The sequence below is a fragment of the Scyliorhinus canicula genome, chromosome 15 (genome assembly GCF_902713615.1).
Source record: "Scyliorhinus canicula chromosome 15, sScyCan1.1, whole genome shotgun sequence".
NCBI lineage: Eukaryota > Metazoa > Chordata > Chondrichthyes > Carcharhiniformes > Scyliorhinidae > Scyliorhinus > Scyliorhinus canicula.
Window position 1 is genome coordinate 99313328 of NC_052160.1, and position 18505 is coordinate 99331832.

General features: G+C 46.8%; 1 protein-coding gene across 1 annotated transcript in view; it reads left to right on the forward strand.

The window, feature by feature from the left end:
- The window catches only part of LOC119978362 (differentially expressed in FDCP 6 homolog), a 208329-nt gene that overhangs the window by 173169 nt on the left and 16655 nt on the right, over positions 1–18505 (forward strand). The window contains exons 4-9 of the mRNA XM_038819950.1: positions 1642–1869; positions 6830–6976; positions 7118–7226; positions 7955–8145; positions 13191–13298; positions 14810–14976. Of these exons, the coding sequence (XP_038675878.1) occupies positions 1642–1869; positions 6830–6976; positions 7118–7226; positions 7955–8145; positions 13191–13298; positions 14810–14976 (950 nt within the window). The remainder of the gene's footprint in view (positions 1–1641; positions 1870–6829; positions 6977–7117; positions 7227–7954; positions 8146–13190; positions 13299–14809; positions 14977–18505) is intronic.

An 18505-nucleotide genomic window follows, 5' to 3' on the forward strand; every position in this document is an offset into this window, starting at 1 on the left:
TTGGGAATGGTTCAATCTCTCTCTCCAAATCTCTGAAATTCTGACTCACTGCCCTACATTTAACTGATGTCTGTGATTTATTTTAATGGTCAAGCCCATGTTTGTGAATTCTGTTGAGGCTCATAAATATGACGTTTCAGTTCATTTTTAGTAAAATCATTGGTAGCTGACTGGTGAACACATCAATTCTTGCCTACCTCGTTCAAGGTTGCAAACATGTGAATCCGTTACCTCCTTCAGATTTTATTTGACAACCTTTGGATTTTCCTGCCGCCAATCGATATATTTTAAACTCCGCAGATGGTACCATCAGTTTGATTAATCCTTTTTCTTCTATTCTTTTCAAATTTGGTGATGTTATATGAGTTTTGGACCTTCATTTGAAGATTATATTACGGACAGTGTTGTGTTTTTTATCTAAAGTTACCCACTTCTGGTAGCAAGTTGTATTCTCTATTTTGCTTTACCAGGACGGCTTGGATACGTAGTGTTGAATAAAGAACAGAAAGCTTTGTTAACTAACAAAACTATAAATTTAATTACACTACTAAGATTTGTTCACATTCCTAAAATAGAAGGTTTCTATGTAAAACGATGCTATCTCTAACTAACAGACTTTCTCAAGTACAACTGCTCTCTATCATGCTTCACCATCTTCTCCCAGAATCTCCAAGTCACATGATACATATATGACTCTTCTGTGTTTCCCTCTAGTGGTAAGAAGCATTATCATTAACTTGTTAACTCTTTACACCCCAGTCAATATACATATCATTACAGACAGGAGGAGGGTTAACTTAAACAGCTGTGATTTCTCCACAATTTCCCCCATTATAAATGCTGGGGTATTATCCCCAACCCTTCAGTTTTGGAGTGATCAAATACTTTATTAATCCCCAGAATGAAGGGCTTGTCATATGAGGAGCGGTTGAGAACTCTGGGTGCGTACTCGATGGAGTTTAGAAGGATGAGGGAGGGAATCTCATTGAAACTTACAGAATACTGAGAGGCCTAGATAGAGTGGATGTGGAGAAGATGCTTCCACTGGGAGGAGAGACTAAGACCCGAGAGCACAGCTTCAGACTGAAGGGGTGATCCTTTAAAACTGAGATGAGGAGAATTTCTTCAGCCAGAGAGTGGTGAATCTGTGGAACTCATTGTTGCAGAAGGCTGTGGAGGCCAAATCACTGAGTGTCTTTAAGACAGAGCTAGATATGAAGATTGGGATGGGGTGGAAATGTTTATTATATCATGTTTATGTCATTGTTATTGTTAAAATGTTCAAATACCTTAATAAAAATACTTTAAAAAAAAAAACACAGAGCTAGATAGGTTCTTCATTATTAATAATAATAATAACCTTTTATTGTCACAAGTATAAAGTTACTGTGAAAAGTCCCTAATAAGGGGTTCAGGGGTTAGGGAAAGAAGGCAGGAGAATGGGGATGAGAAAAATATCAGCCATGATCGAATGGGGAGCAGACTCGATAGGCCGAATGGCCTAAACCTGCTTCTATATCATATGGTCTGATTTCTGTTGGAAATGGATTGAAAATGGCTGAGATCTATGTGGTCATATTTGGCTGATTGTTTAAAAGCTATGTACCTGAGTGGCATTGGTGTTTATTGTTGTCACTGTAGGTAGAGTACCTGCTGAAGAAAATCTGCACGGATATGAACATGGAGTGGTGTGCCGGGGAGCTGGATGATTTCTTCTCCCAGGAGCCCTTGCAGCAGAACGGAATCACCGTCTGGGTGTTTCTGGAGTGGGTGAATTCTGGGAGATTTACCAGGGGGACTGAGAAAGATACAGTCACAATGGCCATACAGGAGGTCTATCAAGAAATTATTGAGGATGTGCTTAAACAGGTGCGTATTTTTCAGATAAAGTTTTGATTTTTTTTTTTCCCCAAAAAATATACTTTGTTCATAAAAATATTAGTAAGGGTACGTTTGCGAACAGTTCAAATTTGGCATCACATTTACTTTCTTTCAAAACAGTATGTGACCTGCTGAGGTGTCTCATTAAACCAATGATTGCATGTTAAATTTACAATATACATTTGTATTTCATGTCAAACATTCTCTGCTACTGACAGCCCAATGGGCCGTACGTGCAACTTGCATTGGGTTTGTAGTCCACCAGCAGTAGTTGATGTTTGTCTCGGTGCTATATCCCAGAGAACAGCACACACAGCACAACAGCCCTGTGTAGCTGAGCGGTGCGGGATAAACCTTGATTTTAAAAAGAACATGCCATTTCTTTTTGGTTCATTTCACAACTCTTCTCTGGACCTTTCATAGAATTTGCAGTGCAGAGGAGGCCATTTGGCCCATCGAGTCTGCACCGGCCACTGGAAAGAGCACCCTACTTAAGCCACGCCTCTACCCAATCCCCGTAACCCAGTAACCCCACCTAACCTTTTTTTTTACCCTAAGGGGGCAATTTAGCATGGCTAATCCACCTAACCTGCATAACTTTGGTCTGTGGGAAGAAACTGGAGCACCAGGAGGAAACCCACGCAGACACGGAGGAACGTGTGAACTCCACACAGGCCCTGATCCAAGGCTGGAATTGAACCCGAGTCCCTGGTACTGTGAGACAGCAGTGCTAACCACTGTGCCACCAGGAAGGCATAAATGAAAATGCATAATTACATATTAAAACTGTTATTCTGAACTCCATCTACTAAGGTTTAAATCCTTATACTGCACAACTATTAGGAACTTCACTGTAGGATTTGCTGAATCCACCGCATCAACACCCTGAGGGTTACCATTGACCAGAAACTGAACTGGACTAGCCATATAAATACTGTATCTACAAGACCAGGTCACAGGCTAGGAATCCTGCAGCAAGTAACTCTCATCCTGACTCATCAAAGCATGTCTACCATCAGCAAGGCACAAGTATGATGGAGTACTCACCATTTGCCTGAATGGATGCAGCTCCAACAAGACTCGAGAGGTTTGACGCCACCAAAGGCAAAGCACCCAACTTGATTGGACCTTCTACAAAAATTCACTTCCCTCACCAGCGACGAACAGGAGCAGCATGTGTGCCATCTGCAAGATGTACTGCACAAACGCTCCTTAGGCTGCATCTTCCAAACCCACTACCATCTAGAAAGACAAGGTCAGCAGATATCTGAGAACACCACCACCTGGAAGTTCCCCTCCCAGCTACTCATCATCCTGACTTGGAAGGAGATCACTGTTCCTTCACTGTCCCAAGGTCAAAATCCTGGAACTCCCTCCCTAACAGTACTGTGGGGTACCTACACCTCGGGGACTGCAGCAGTTCCAGGAGGAAGCTGACCACCCACTTCTCATGTGCAACTAGGGATGGGCAATAAATGATGGTTTAGCCAGCGACGTCGACATCCCGGACGGAATTCTCTCTCTCTCTTCCCCCCCCCCCCCCCCACGCCGGGTGGGAGAATTGCTGGCGCTGAGTGAGTCCCGCCACGCTGCCCCGGCACCCGCACGCGATCCCCCCCCAACCACGCTGCCCCGGCACCCGCACGCGATTCCCCCGGCCAAACCGGCGTGGCGAGATTCATGGCTGGCCGCTGGGAGAATCGCTACTCGCTGTTTGTAATGGGCAAGCGGCGATTCTTCGGCCCGGATGGGCCGAGCGGCCTGCCCAACACGACGGATTCCCGCCGACGACGTCCACAGCTGGCCGCTGCTGGCGGGAACAACGCGGGAACGCTGGGGGGGGGGGGGGCGAGGGGGGTTCTTGCACCGGGGGGGGCCTCAAAAGGGGTCTGGCCCGCGATTGGTGCCCACCAATCGGCGGGGCAGCCTCTCTGAAGGAGGAGCTCCTTTCCTCCGCCGCCCCACAAGATCCATCCGACATCTTCTTGCGGGGAGGACGGCAACCGCCCATGCGGGGGTGACGGCCGCATCATTTACGCGGCGCCAAGGCCCAGCGCGCGTAAATAGTGCTGCTCCTAGCCCCCCGGGGGCGGGAGAATAGGGGGCTGGGAGCGGCCGCCGATGCCGGAGTGAAACACTCCGGTTTTCACTCCGGCGTCGGGACTTAGTGCACGATTTTCCGCTCCCCACGCCGGGTGGGAGAATCGCGGGAGGGCCCCGCGACTAATTTCACGACCCCCTGGCGCCCCCCACGATTCTCCCACCCCCCGCTCGGAAGAATCGCCACTCGCCGTTTTTCACGGAGACCGCTGATTCTCCGACCCGGATGGGCCGAACGGCCTGCCGTTCACGACTGTTTCACGACGGCGGCAACCACACTTGGTCGCTGCCGTCGTGAAATCGCCGTCAGATGCCCGTTTTGGGGTTTGTAGGGGGCCTGGTGGGGACTGAGCACCACGACTGTGCTCGGGAGGGGACAGGCCCGCGATCAGTGCCCACCGATCGTCGGGCCAGCGCCTCAACGGGACGCGCTATTTCCCCTCCGCCCCGCAAGATCAAGCCACCGCGTCTTGCGGGGCGGCTGAGGGGAAGACAGCCACCGCACATGCGCGGGTTTGAGCTGTCAGCTGTCGTGACGTCAGCCGCGCATGCGTCAAGGCCCGGCAGCCGAGAATAACGGAGCGCCGCTCCTAGCCTCCCGGGTGGGGGTCAATTCGGTGAGAGGAGCGGGCTCCAAGGCCGTCGTGAAACACGGCCGAGTTCACGACGGCCTTCACGAATTTTCCCGGGAGCGGAGAATCACACACTTAGTCTCCCGATGGGAGAATTGCATCCCCCGTATATGAAATTTTGAAAATGTGTGCTATTACCAGGGGTTCTGTCATTTTTAGGATTGAAGTTTCAGGAGTTTACATTGAGTTACATATTTTGTTAAATTAATTTATATTTAGATTGTCAGCACAGTACCATTGTTTTGGAGAGCCAGAAAACACACAATGGGCCAAATGGCCTCCTCTTGCTCTGTAACAAGTCTGTGATTATGTGATATACATTGTGGGAATTTTCATACATCGCGTTTTTAAATAATTTTTTATTAATTTTTAATTCAAGTTAAATTTATGCAGTTCAAAGCTGCTGCTGCTTAAAAGAAATCACCACCCTACTTGAAATAAGTTTGACACATTAATGGCACATTTCCCAAAGGCCTTCATCAGATCTGTTATTCTTTACCTGTAGCCAAGGCCCCTCTGTATCCTCCTCACAACTTACATTGCCACCTAGCTTTCATTGTCAGCAAATTTAGATACATTTCTGCCAGCCCCTTCGTCTTCATCATGAATATAAATTATAAATGGCTGAGGCTCCAGTGCTGATCCTAGTTGGCACTCCATAGGCCACAGCCTGCCAACTTGAAAATACCCCGTTTATGCCTTCTCTTTGCTTCCTGTCCATTAACCAGTCCTCTATCCATGCTAATATATTACCTACATCTCCATGAGCCCTTATCTTGCTTATTAACCCTTTGTGTGGCACCTTATCAATTTTTTTTTGGAAATCTATGTATGTTACATCAACTGGTTACCCTTTATCTACATTATAGTTAAATCCTCAAAAAAACTGTAAATTTGTCAAACACTATTTTCCTGTCATAGAACCACGTGGACTTTGTCTGATCACACTACATTTTTGTAAGTGGATTGTTAAGACTTCCCTAACAATAGATTCCAACACTTTTCCAATGACTGATGTGAGGCTAACTGCCTAGTTTCATGTTCTCTTTTCCTCCTTTTTTGAAAAACAGTGTCACATTTGGCAACTTTCAATCTGCTGGGACTATTCCAGAATCGAGTGAATTTTGGAAAATTATATCCAGAACATGCACTGTCTCTGCAATTGTCAGTTTTACAACCCTCGGATTTGGATTATCAGGTTTTGGGGATGTTGGATTTTAGTCCCTGAAGGAAGAACAAAGAAAGCTAGATGATTATTTATTCAAGAAATTGTCACTGTGTTTCATAGGAATTAAATCTAATTTCATTTATGCTTGGAGTTTAATCATGCCCTGTAGGACAAAGCTTGATTGACACCCCATCGACCACCATAATGATTCACTCCTCCCACCACAGATAGAGAGTGGCCACAGTGCGTACCATCTACAAGATGCAGTGCAGGAACTCACCGAGGCTCCTTTGCCAGGACATGACAAGCCCGCGACCTCTGCCACCTAGAAGGACAAGGGCAGCATGGGAACAGCACCTGCAAGTTCCCCTCCAAGCCACACACCATCTTCACTTGGAACCTCAATGTCACCGGTCAAAATCCTGGAACCCCTTTACTAGATGCACAAGATGGCGCCAGAGCGTGGCGACTCTCTGTGAGCTCTCCCTAACAGATCCGCTTTTTACTTATCTTGCAATCGTTTGCTTTTATTTCCTTTTCTTTTCATGTACTTAATGATCTGTTGAGCTGCTCGCAGAAAAATACTTTTCACTGTACATGTGACAATAAACAAAATCCAAATCCAAACTAACAGCACTGTGCGTGGCCTGCAGGAGGTTAAGAAGGGGCCTCACCACCACTTTCCCACGGGCAATTAGGGATGGCCAATAAATGCTGGCCTAGCCAGCTGCACTGACACCCATGAACAAGTAAAAACAAATTAAAATTGAGAAGTAACTTAAACCCCATAAGAAACTAACCTAGACAATGCTTAATAACAGAAGTTATAAACCACATAGTCGTCATAATTAATCAGTTGATGCCCCTTAATCTGCTGGTCTAAACAACAGAATATACCATTAAAGAGCACTTGGCGTGTGTCGTTTATATTCTGTGTGCTGGTATATTTAATTTACCTTGTTTGTATTCTTATTAATACCATCAGTAACTATTTGCAAAACTGGAGATATTATTTCTGATTTGTTTTTACCTTCCTGTGTTGTGCCAGGGCTACTTATGGAAGAAGGGCCAGTTGAGGCGCAACTGGACAGAGCGATGGTTCATCCTCAAACCAAGCATCTTGAGCTACTATGTGAGTGAAGATCGGAAGGAAAAGAAAGGCAGCATCCCCCTGGACAGGAACTGCTGTGTAGAGGTGAACACGGTTAACCGACTGCCCCTGTTTCGTGGGTCACGGCGAAATATGCCGATGATACACTTGTCATTAATTCACACAAAATTCTGCACTAAACTTGGAGTTCGAATCAACATCATTATCAATGTGTTTGTTTTTAAGATTCTATCGGACCGAGATGGGAAGAGATGCATGTTCTGTGTAAAGACGCCATCAAGAACCTACGAGATGAGTGCATCGGACACAAAGCAACGACAGGAGTGGACAACAGGTGAAAGGATTGACCTGCAATGAGTCGCTTGCACCTCGAAGATTGCATTTAGATAATTTTGTTAAAGCGTTCTTATTAGCATAAAGGTATCTGTCAGTAGCTCAGAATGTGGCTGGCAGTTCTCACGCGTTCAATAGCTCAAGTGTTATCTGATAGCGTTCATGTCCAAAAAAAACTAAAATTGCTCTCAAGTTTAGCTTGATTTTTTTGTTTACAAAGTGCGCTTCCTCATCTTTCTCAAAACACACGTTCCATCCAGTGTGTGGTTATAAAGATGTGAACAGCTTTTCACTATCTTATATTAGCAATTACTTACATCCGGGGAAGCAACGTACTTAATCTCCCAGGTCGGAGGGCAGGACAGAATTGGCCATGGTACGCATTCTGCATTGCTATTGATTGTCAGCAAGAGGTTTTGTGGGCACGCCATGTGAAGGTAGCATTGGGCGTGGCTCTGGAATTTTACCTCTCCTGACTGTCCATGAATAATTGAGTGAATAGCCCATCACCCATTCAGTCTGGACTCACCCATGAGGGGATGTCCAATGAAGGAAGGCTGTCGATGGACATGTGACCACACACCGACAATGAGATACCACCTCAGGGATAATAAGGGAGGGTATGGGAAAAGACTGGGGTCAAGTGCATGGTTTTTCCCCATTTTCCTTTTGGATTTTAACAGCCTGGCTATATACGCCATTTCATTCCCGTTTGATCTTTGCCTTCAGCCATTCAGACAGCAATCCGGCTGCAGGCGGAGGGGAAGAAATCGTTGCACAAGGATTTAAAACAAAAAAGACATGATCAGCGAGCCCTTCGGGAGAAACAGAAAGCAGCAAAGGAGGAAGAACTTCAGAGACTCAAACAGCTCCAGGAAGAAAAGGAAAGAAAACTGCAGGAGCTGGAATTACTTAAAGAGGTAATAGCGATCTGCTGAGCATAAAGGACAAGGCACCTGGCAACAAGCAGCAAGGAGTAGATTTCTCCAAAGGTTGTAGAGCTGGAGGAGGTTACAGAGATAGGGAAGGGTGAGGCTGAGGGGGGAGAATTTTAAAGTCGAGGCGTTGTTTAACTGGGAGCCAATGGAGGTCAGCAAGCACAGGGGCGATGGTTGAATAGGGCACCAGCAGTAGAGTTCTGGCTATTCTCTGGTTTATGGGGGGTGCAAGATGGGAGGAAGGCCAGGAGAGCATTGGAATAATCAAGTCTGGAGGTAACAACGGCATGGATGAGGATTTCAGCAGCAGATGAGCTAAGATGGGGGCGTGGGAGATGAGCAATGTGATGGAGGAGGAAACAGGAGGTATTAGTAATAAGTGCAGATGTAGTGAGACACTCTCCACAGCTCCAAATATGGCTCCAAGGTCGCGATCAGTTTGGCTCAGCCTCAGACCGTTCCAGGGAGGGGGTCAGTAGGTGCGGAACAGAGTTTGTGGTGGGAACTGAAAGCAATGGCCTCGGTCTTCCCAATATTTTGTTGGAAGAAATTTCTGCTCCTTCAGTACTCAGTGTTGGTCAAGTCATCTGGTAAAAGGACAGTGAAGAGGTCAGGAGAGATGGTGGCAAGGAGGAGCTGGATCGTGAGAGTGTACACGTGAAATCCAAAGCTGTATTTTTGGATGATATCACTGAGGGTCAGCATGTACATTAGACATAGGAGAGGCCAAAGATAGATCTTTGGGGGGGACACCAGAGGTAAAATTTCAGGAGTGAAAATAAACCACTGCAGATGATTCTCCGGCTAGGACCTATGAACAATTGACTTTAATGTGTCAGCGCACCTCATGAGGCACTCTTTAAATTATTAAAAACTGTGATAAAATAATGCTTGAATTGAATTCCCTAAGCAGAGTAGGTAAGTTAATGATGTAAGATAGCTCACAGCTACAAGTTGCTCTATTAGTTAAGCTGTCTACATTATGCGCAGAATGGCTGGCGGGTTTGTAGGTGGGGCGGCCCATAAACGTCCCCGGATGACATCCCCACTGCCCCAAACTGTCCGTAAATGCTTGGATCTGTAATAAAGGATGTGATAACAGGACACGTCGAAAACAACAGTAAGATTGGGCAATGTCAACATGGATTTATGAAAGGGAAATCCAGATTAACAAACCTGTTGGAGTTTTTTTAGGCTGTAACTAGCAGAATAGATGAGGGGGAACCAGTGGATGTGGTATATTTAGATTTTGAGAGAACTTTTGATAAGGTCCCACACAAGAGATTATTAAACAAAATGGGGCACATGGGATTGGGGCAAATATATCGGCATGAATTGAAAAATGGTTCATGGACTGATAACAGGTTGGTAGGCCGTGACTAATGGGGTACCACAAGGATCAGTGATTGAGGCCCTTGCTATTCACAACCTATATTAATGAGTTTAATGTGGGTTAAATGTAATATTTCTGAGTTTTAAGATGCAACACAACTAGGTGGAAGTATAAGTTGTGAGCTGGATGGAAAGACACGTCAAGGGGATCTGGAGAGGCTAGGTGTGTGGGCAAATATTTGGCAGGTGGAATACGATGTGGTAAAATATGAGGTTGTTCACTTTGTTAGGAAAAATAGAAACACAGAGTATTTTTTAAAAGATGCGAGGCTGTGAAGAGTTAAACTTCAAAGGGACTTGGGTGATCTTGTTCATGAGCCGCTGAAAGCTAACATGCAGGTCCAGCAAGCAATTAAGAAGGCAACTGGTATATTGGCCTTTATTACAAGAGGATTTGAGTAGCAGAGTAAAGATGTCTTACTACAACTATATATAGCTTTGGTGAGATCACACCTGGAGTATTGTGTGAAGTTTCTCCTTACCTAAGGAATGAATGGAACAACAGTTTTATCAAACTAATTCCTGGGATGGAGAGGTTCATTTCTGAGGAAAGCTTAAATAGATTGGGGCTTTATTCTCTGGAGTTTCAGAGAATGAGAGGTGATCTCATTTAACCATCCAAAATTTGGGGCAGCACGGTGGCATGGTGGGTTAGCCCTGCTGCCTCACGGTGCCGAGGTCCCAGGTTCGATCCCAGCCCTGGGTCACTGTCTGTGTGGAGTTTGCACATTCTCCCCATGTCTGCGTGGGTTTCGCCCCCACAGCCCAAAGATGTGCAGGTTAGGTGGATTGGCCACGCTAAATTGCCCCTTAGTTGGAAAAAATGAATTGGGTATACTAAATTTATTAAAAGAAAGAAAACAAAAACACATCCAAAATTCTTACAGGGTTCGACAGAGTGGGTGCAGGAAGGATGTTCCCCCTGACTGGATGGTCAAGAACTAGGGCACATAGACTCAGAATAAAGGGTAGAACATTTAGAACTGAGATGAGGAGGAATTTCTTCACTCAGATTGTGGTGAATCTGTGGAATTCTCTGCTTACGAGGGCTATGGTGGCTCATTCATTTAGTATGTTCAAGACTGAGATCTCACTGGTGCCTTGTGTATGTTGTGTATAGTTTTGGGGCGGCACGATGGCAGAATAGTTAGCACTGTTGCCTCACAGCGCCAGGGACCTGGGTTCAATTCTGGCCTCCGGTGACTGTGTGGAGTTTGCACTTCCTTCCCCTGTCTGCATGGGTTTCCTCCGGGTGCTCCGGTTTCCTGCCACAGTGCAAAGATGTGCAGGTTAGGTGGATTGGTCATGATAAATTGCCCCTTCATGTCCAAAACGATTAGGTGTGGTTACTGGGTTACGGGGGTAGGGTGGAGGCATGAGCTTAAGTAGGGTGCTCTTTCCAAGGGCCGTTGCAGACTCGATGGGCTGAACGGCCTCCTTCTGCACTGTAAATTCTATGAATAGATTTATGCATATTGGAAATATCAAGGGATACAGAGATAGTGCAGGAAAATGGTGTTAAAGATCACCTGTGATCGTATTGAATACAGGCTTGAAGGGCTGAATAGCCAATAACTGTTCCCATTTCATATGTTCTCATGTTTATGGGGTCAAGTGAGGCCTAGGCAGCCGTCTCGCCCTCACTCCAATTGAGCCCTTTTAGGGTTGCTTACCTTCCGATCTCAATTTTGAGGATGGAAGGAAGAGGTCAGGGGTGGTGGGGGGAGCCTAGCTTGGACGTTGGGCGAAGGGGAGCGGTGCAGGGGAATGCCTACCTCAAGAGCCCCCATTCCATATCTGGAGCCTCCCCTACGTATGCCCCACGCCAGGATTCTCCCTCCCCACTCCCGGCCTCATGACCAAGATCCCCAGCCTGCTCTCCACACCTCTGCTGGGCCTCACCACCTCTTCCCCGCCATGACATCCCTCCCACTTCGCTGGTACTGGACACCATGATTTAGAATCTGGCCACTATTTGTGGTCCCAGTCCTGGCCATTGCTGTAGCTGGGGCTACAGAGCCGCCCGCCAATCAGATTGGCCAGCAGTGCTCCTGAGGTGGGCATCTCCCAAGTGACGGGTGGAGGTTTCGCCTCCAGTACATTAACACCCCCATGAAGTGTTAAATATCAGCAGGGTTGCTGTAATCCATGGAAATGTGTTTCCTCCGAGAAATCCTGTTGTATAGTACAATATAATAATACCTGAATCAGTGGCAGCATTTCTAGTTTCATTTCAACCATTCCTGAGACTGAAAAGGCCAAAATTGTAACATTGTCTGAAGACTTTAACTGGCAAAATGGTTCCCATGTGGGTGACATTCTTGTTGTTGGCGAGCACCATTACAGATACAATATGGATAGATAGACAGAAAAATAGCGATACCATTCCCTTTCCTACCCTAATTAAGAAGAATCCCACTTAAAAGGGCAGTGAAGTCGACATTATAACAACTTAGTGGACTCGATGGACTTTGTGATGACAGTAGTGTTGCTTAGCTCAAGACCAGACTGTAAAATGCTGCTGTGACCTTTCAATTCAGCCACATTTTAGCTGCGTTCTTTTCTAGACTTTCAGAATAAATACCAACTTTAAAGTTGTCCAAAGAGTTTCCCAAAACAGCAGAGAGATTATCCAGTGTGTCGTGTGTACAGACCAGGGAACTACTAGCATGCTCGCCACACCTGTGCAGAATAAGGTGATCTCAGTACTAGAGATACAAATAGCCACTGGTCTTGCTGGACGATGCCTAGCCCCCAAGAATATATAACCTGCCAACATGACGAGGCCTCACACACGAACATATTTGTGAATGTTACCGGAGACATCTGGTATTCGCCGAAATAAAGAGTTGAAGAGAAAATTAGCAATCGGGGGGGGGGGAAAGTCAACCTTTACTAGCCTGATCTTTGGGTCAGGGTGGCAAGAGGGTGAAGTGATTAATCCTACCTTCAGTAAAACCAATTTAATACCGTTAAATAAGTAAAGCCCTCCACCCAATTGTACATGTTCCATCCAAGTGGCTTTAATCTTTAACAAATATAGTGAATCTGTGGAATTCTTTACTGCAGAGGGCTGTAGAGGCTGGGTTGTTATAGGTTCCCGGCTGAGATAGACAGATTTTTGATCAGTAAGGGAATCGAGGGTTATGGGAATAAGGCGCAAAAATGGAATTGAGGATTATCAGATGAGTCGTGATCTCATTGATTGGCGGAGCGGACTCAGTGGGCTGAATGGCCTACTTCTCCTATACCTTATGGTCCGAACCATTTCAAAACATCTAAAACTCTGGCTAGCCGGTATCAAGCCTCTTTTATAGTTCCAAAGCACTTTGTCTAAAGGAACTGATATGTCTCTTTAAGGCCCATAAGCCAATGTTTTTGTGAATGTCATTCACCCGTCCTCTTAGCCTTTCCATCCTGAACCTTGCCTCTTTCATGGTTGGGTTTGATTGTTGACATGTGGAACTGCAACTCAAAGCGAGGTGTTGATCAGGGCACATGTAAGCCCTGGACAGTGTTAGTAATACGAGTGCCATGTGATAAGCTTGTGTTAAAAAATAAGTCGTACTAGATTCAATTTGAAGTGATTGAAGCTAATGTGCTAAAATATGAGCATTTTTCCTCCTCCACTCCAGGCTCAGCGTCAGGCAGAAACACTTCTCAAGGAAGAAGAGCAGCGAAGAAAACAGCAGCATGAAGAGATGCAGAGGGCCCTGGAAATACAGCTTCGGCAAGCTGAACAGGTCAGAGGCCAAATACTCTGGATGAGGCTAGTCAACTGGTAGCTGAGGACACTGTGGATAATGGAAGACTCCTCCGAGAACGTGGGGGTTGTGGGGCCGGGGGGGAGAAAAATCTTAATAAAGGCCTAGGGGCTGTTTAGCTCACAGGGCTAATCGCTGGCTTTGAAAGCAGACCAAGGCAGGCCAGCAGCACGGTTCAATTCCCGTAACAGCCTCCCCGAACAGGCGCCGGAATGTGGCGACTAGGGGCTTTTCACAGTAACTTCATTGAAGCCTACTCGTGACAATAAGCGATTTTCATTTCATCCTTTTTTTTTTTTAATTTCTTTTTAAAATTTAGAGTACCCAATTATTTTTTTCTTCCAATTAAGGGGCAATTTAGCGTGGCCAATCCACCTAACCTGCACATCTTTTGGGTTGTGGGGGTGAAGCCCACGCAGACACGGGGAGAATGTGCAAACTCCACACGGACAGTAACCCGGAGCCGGGATCGAACCCGGGTCCTCGGCACTGTAGGCAGCAGTGCTAACCACTGTGCCGCCGTGTTGCCCTTAGGCAGCAGTGCTAACCACTGCACCACCATGCCACCCCACGGCTGAATATCCTTTATCTGTAAATCCGAAAGCTAAGCACATCCAAAGACCTAACTTTTTATTTAGCCTTATCGACCTTTACTGCGGGAAGTCTAGTTTTTGGTCTGCATTGTTTGTCTTGTCACTTTTATGATGAGCATGCCAAAAATAACCTTATTTCGGGTACCCTGTCTTTATTATTCATGATGCATCTTACTTTTTCTAGTCACTTTATTTACTTTGGATTATAGCCAGCGAGACTTAGGTTATTGTCATGTAAATTTGTATGTGGTATCCAAAATGCAATGGGCCCTGAGGGTTTGGGATAAAGGATATGTGACCTTCAACAAAGTTCATTGCTCAGCACTAACAATGTCAGTCATCTGCTGTACATTATGCCGATGGTTATTTTCGGTGAATTAGGTCTGTTCTGCTTTTTTTTCTGCTTGACATGCACTTGTATTCTTAGATTGTTCCCATTTTATTTTGCATTGTGTTAAAGGAATTTTATTTTTATTTTCTTGAAAAGTTGGTTGTTTTACTTGTTTTTATGTGACGAGAGGAGGGTTTTACCGCTTTTAAATAAAATCCCCCCCTCCTACTCACCACAGTGTTAATCAGTCCCAACCTCAGAAAAGTACCTAGGTGATATTTTCACATTTTAGCATCAACCCCCGTGTGCTCCCTCTGAATGGGTTTGTGATGGGTTCGTGCTATTAAGCAGGTGCACATTAGGGAATTGGATTGTGATCGTCCACAAAGGAACCCCTGACAGTCCGCTGGGTGACAGAGTAGATTCTCATCCCATCAGTCAAGCAAATCTAACCCAATAATCACAAGCTTCAGTGCTTTGAATGGATGGGTCAAACCAAATTAAAGCTATAGGCTGCTGGCAGGCATAGTTTGCATTTTCATCTGCGAACTGTGTTTACTCTTCAGGCTCGAGCCAGCATGCAAGCGGAGATGGTATTGAAGGAGGCAGAGGCCGACCGTCAGAAAAAGCGGATTCGTGAGCTCGAGGACATGCAGAAACTCCTCGAGGAAGCTCTTCATGCTGAGGTTACTGCTCGCCAGGAAGAGGAAGCAAAGAGATATGCACAGACCAGGTACAATAAAGATCAATTTAATTGTAGAAGAGCAATTGTGTACTATATGGTGGGGCAGAGCTATTGACCCATTAACACTGGGAAAATTGCACTGTGAAGGAAATAACGGGTACAATTCAGAGGAATCCGGTTACGGTGCATTTAGCGGGCTGTTTCCTGGCGGCTGCAGTGCCGAGACACATCCTACTATCCAATGGCACTTGGCTGTTTTTCTTGGCCTCAGGAAGTTTCTCCCCATCGAGGCCGCACTTTGAGGGACTTCCTGCTGATGAGCTGAAGATATTTGAACCCCCCGCACCCCCCTCCCACCTCTTCAACCCTTAGGGAGGCCCATAGGAGCCCCCTTCACCCCACTTCTACCTGGCAAGGCCCCTGTGGGCCTGACCCCTGGCAATGCCAATCTAGCACCCTGGAAGTGCCCCTGGGACCCTGGCAGTGCCTGGGGGAGTGCCATGGCGCCACTCTGCCCTGTCCACGACCACCTGGGGGTTTCCAATGGCCTGCAAAACTCCCCCCCTGGTGCCATTATGCCTGATCCATGTCTGTGTAGACCAGTACTAGACGGCGCCCTGACGAGGCCTCCCAGGTGCGGCCAGTGAGCCTTGGGTGCCGGATGAATCCGGCAAAATATTCAGATCTGAATCTAGCCCAGCAAGGGTGAGATCCGGCTCGCGTTGGTCAGAGCGAATCAGGTGAATCACATGATGTTTCGCGCCTGGCGCACAGCCCAGTTTGGGGCTTGTGCGCAATTCACATGTGGCGCCCGGATCCATGCCGGGCGCAATGGGGTCGCTGAATCCCGCTTGACGTCACAGAATCGTAGATTCAAGAAGGAGTCCATTTGACCATCGAGTCTGTGTCAGCTGTTTAAAAGAACAATCCAGTTTGTCCCACACCCACTGTATTTTCCCCAGATCCTTGTAATGTAGACTTGGGCAAAAGTAGAAATAATGGGAGCTCTCAGGCAGGAATGCTAGTGGACATTTAGCCTATGGTGTGGTTGGAATTGCTGAGGAATGAAATTCATATGAATATGGAGAGTGGAGAATTTTCATGTTTACATGGTCAGTCCTCAGGGTTCTGCTAATTAATCTTAACTGGGGGTTGTCATTAGCCTAAGTGTTTCTGGGATTAGAGAGCGAATAATTGGCTAGAATTCCTTCCCCTGAATGTTAGCCAGAGCCACCTCCTGCGTGCGCACAGGTGCAGACGGAACCTTGTTCATTTATGATATCCACCTATGATCAAACAGGTTGTCAACACTTTTGTCAGGTAAAGGTAAAGTCGCCAACGTCCCAGATGACCATCGGCTGCGCTCCCCTCTGAGGGGGAGAGCTGACTGGTGGTGGTTTGACCTGAGGGCCACCACACCTCAGGCGAGGGTCAACATTACCGAACCCTCCAACACTCCCATCACTATCACATACTTCCCCTCCTGACCTTCCACTACCTTCTCCACCTGGAACCAAATTCTTTTGTTTATCAGAACTGCCATCCTCAGCGTTCTACCACCAAAGCCCGAATGGAATACCTGACTTACCCACCCTTTATGGAGTCTTACCTGATCCTTGACTTGCAAGTGGGTCTCCTGCGACAGCACCACATTGACTATCAAACTCTTCAAGTGCGCAAAGATCCTCACCCATTTCACCAGGCCTCCTAACGCCACATCACCAACTGGATCGGGGGCTCGTTCCCTGCAAATGTGCAAACGTCTGTTAAGTGCAGTGAAACTGTCTGGATTGGTTCTGTAGCAGGGTCACTTAGATCCCAAACGTTAACTGTGATTCTCTCTCCACAGATGCTGCCAGACCTGCTGAGTTTATCCAGCATTTTCTGCTTTTTTTCCAGATTTCTGAACCCAGCAAATATTTTATTGATATTGGGTGCGATCTAACTAAAGAAATTGGAGTCCGTTCTGGGCGGGATTAGCGTGGTCTTTCCCAGCACTTGTAGAACCGGGAATGACCCCACTATCTAGTGGAACTGGAGGTTTTCTTGTGCCCTGGTGAGGAATGCCGTCCCATGGCTGCACCCAGCGTCATTTCCTGAGTTCCAAGGAGTGGCTCTCCACCATGCAGGAAGAGATCGGGCAACAGTTTTAAATGTTGTCCCAATCTCTCGACACTCTGGTGCAACCCCCGGACTGCCCCCCCCAAACGCACCTATAAGGGCGTCATTGAGCCCCCCCCTCCACACCGCACACAGGCAGGGCACCCCTCGGCCCGATCCTGGCGTAGGCACAGTGCTAGCCTGGCACCCTGGCAGTGACAGGATGGCATCTGGGTGGCACTGCAAGATTGGCAGTGCTAAGGTACCCGGGTGGCACCAGCAGTGCCAGGGTGCCATCCTTCCAGAGGCTAACCACCCGGGTCTCCGATCGCCTAGGAGTCCTCCCCCCAGGTATCATTCTGTCTGCTAGTGATTTGTGGGGACCAGTACTGAATGGTGCCCGGCTGGGCCTCCACAGTGAGGCTGAAAGATGCCGAGTAGCAGTTAGATCCAGCGCAAACATGGATAAGTACGTTCTTAAACTCACATAGCCCTACAAGACTGTACTAGCCACTTCGCGCCCCGGTTCCGATGGGACGTGGCGAGTAGATCGCGCCCTTTGTTTTATAGGCAATGAATTCTGTCTCTAGCGGTGCTATAGTATGCCTCCTATTTTTACATTTCCGATGTTAGGTAATTGCCTTGGGCAGTCGCTCAGGGTTGTGGATGACTTGCTTCCACTCCGGGGAGCGCAGTTCTGCAGTGGTTGAATAGTCTGATCCTGGATCCGCAGACTCTGCCACAGGTTTGACAGGTGGTGCTGGATGAGGTGGGTGGGTGGAACGCTCTGGACTCTGCGCTCTCCTTCCGCTGTTTATTCTTGGCCTTTGCGTGCTCCACCCTGCAACACTCGAGGTGGTTGGTGCCTTTGCGGATGCTTCTTCTCCAGTTTGTGCTTTCGAAGGCAAACAATTCCCACGTGTCGATCGGGATGTTACATTTATTCAGGGAGGCTTTCAGAGTGTCCTTGTGGCATTTCCTCTGCCTTCCTAGTGATCACTTGTCATTACGGAGCTCGAAGAGAGCACTTGTTTTGGGAGTCTTGTGTCGGCCAAGCGGGCAATCTGGCCGACCCATCGCAACTGGTCAAGCGTGACCAGTGCCTCGATACTGGGATATTGGCCTGGGAGAGGATGACGGGAAGGAATAATTATAACGCTAGTGGGAAACTCATCAAATTAAAGTATGGAGCCTGATACAGAATTGATCATTTCTGGTATATTTATCAGTTGATTTAATTTTTAAACTTTTATCTCAACGCTATTGTGTTCAGTGCAGAAGGCCCAGACGTGATTCCATCTTTATTCATCTTATCAATCAACTGTTTGGTATGCTGTTGGCTCAGTCAGTAGTAACAACCATTTCCCCTCTCCAGATCAGGAAATGTAAATACATTTGAAGAGTTGGAATGTTGCAGTTTCCCTGGCTGAAACAACATTATTTGATGCCAAGTCATCTAACTTGGGCATATTGTTCT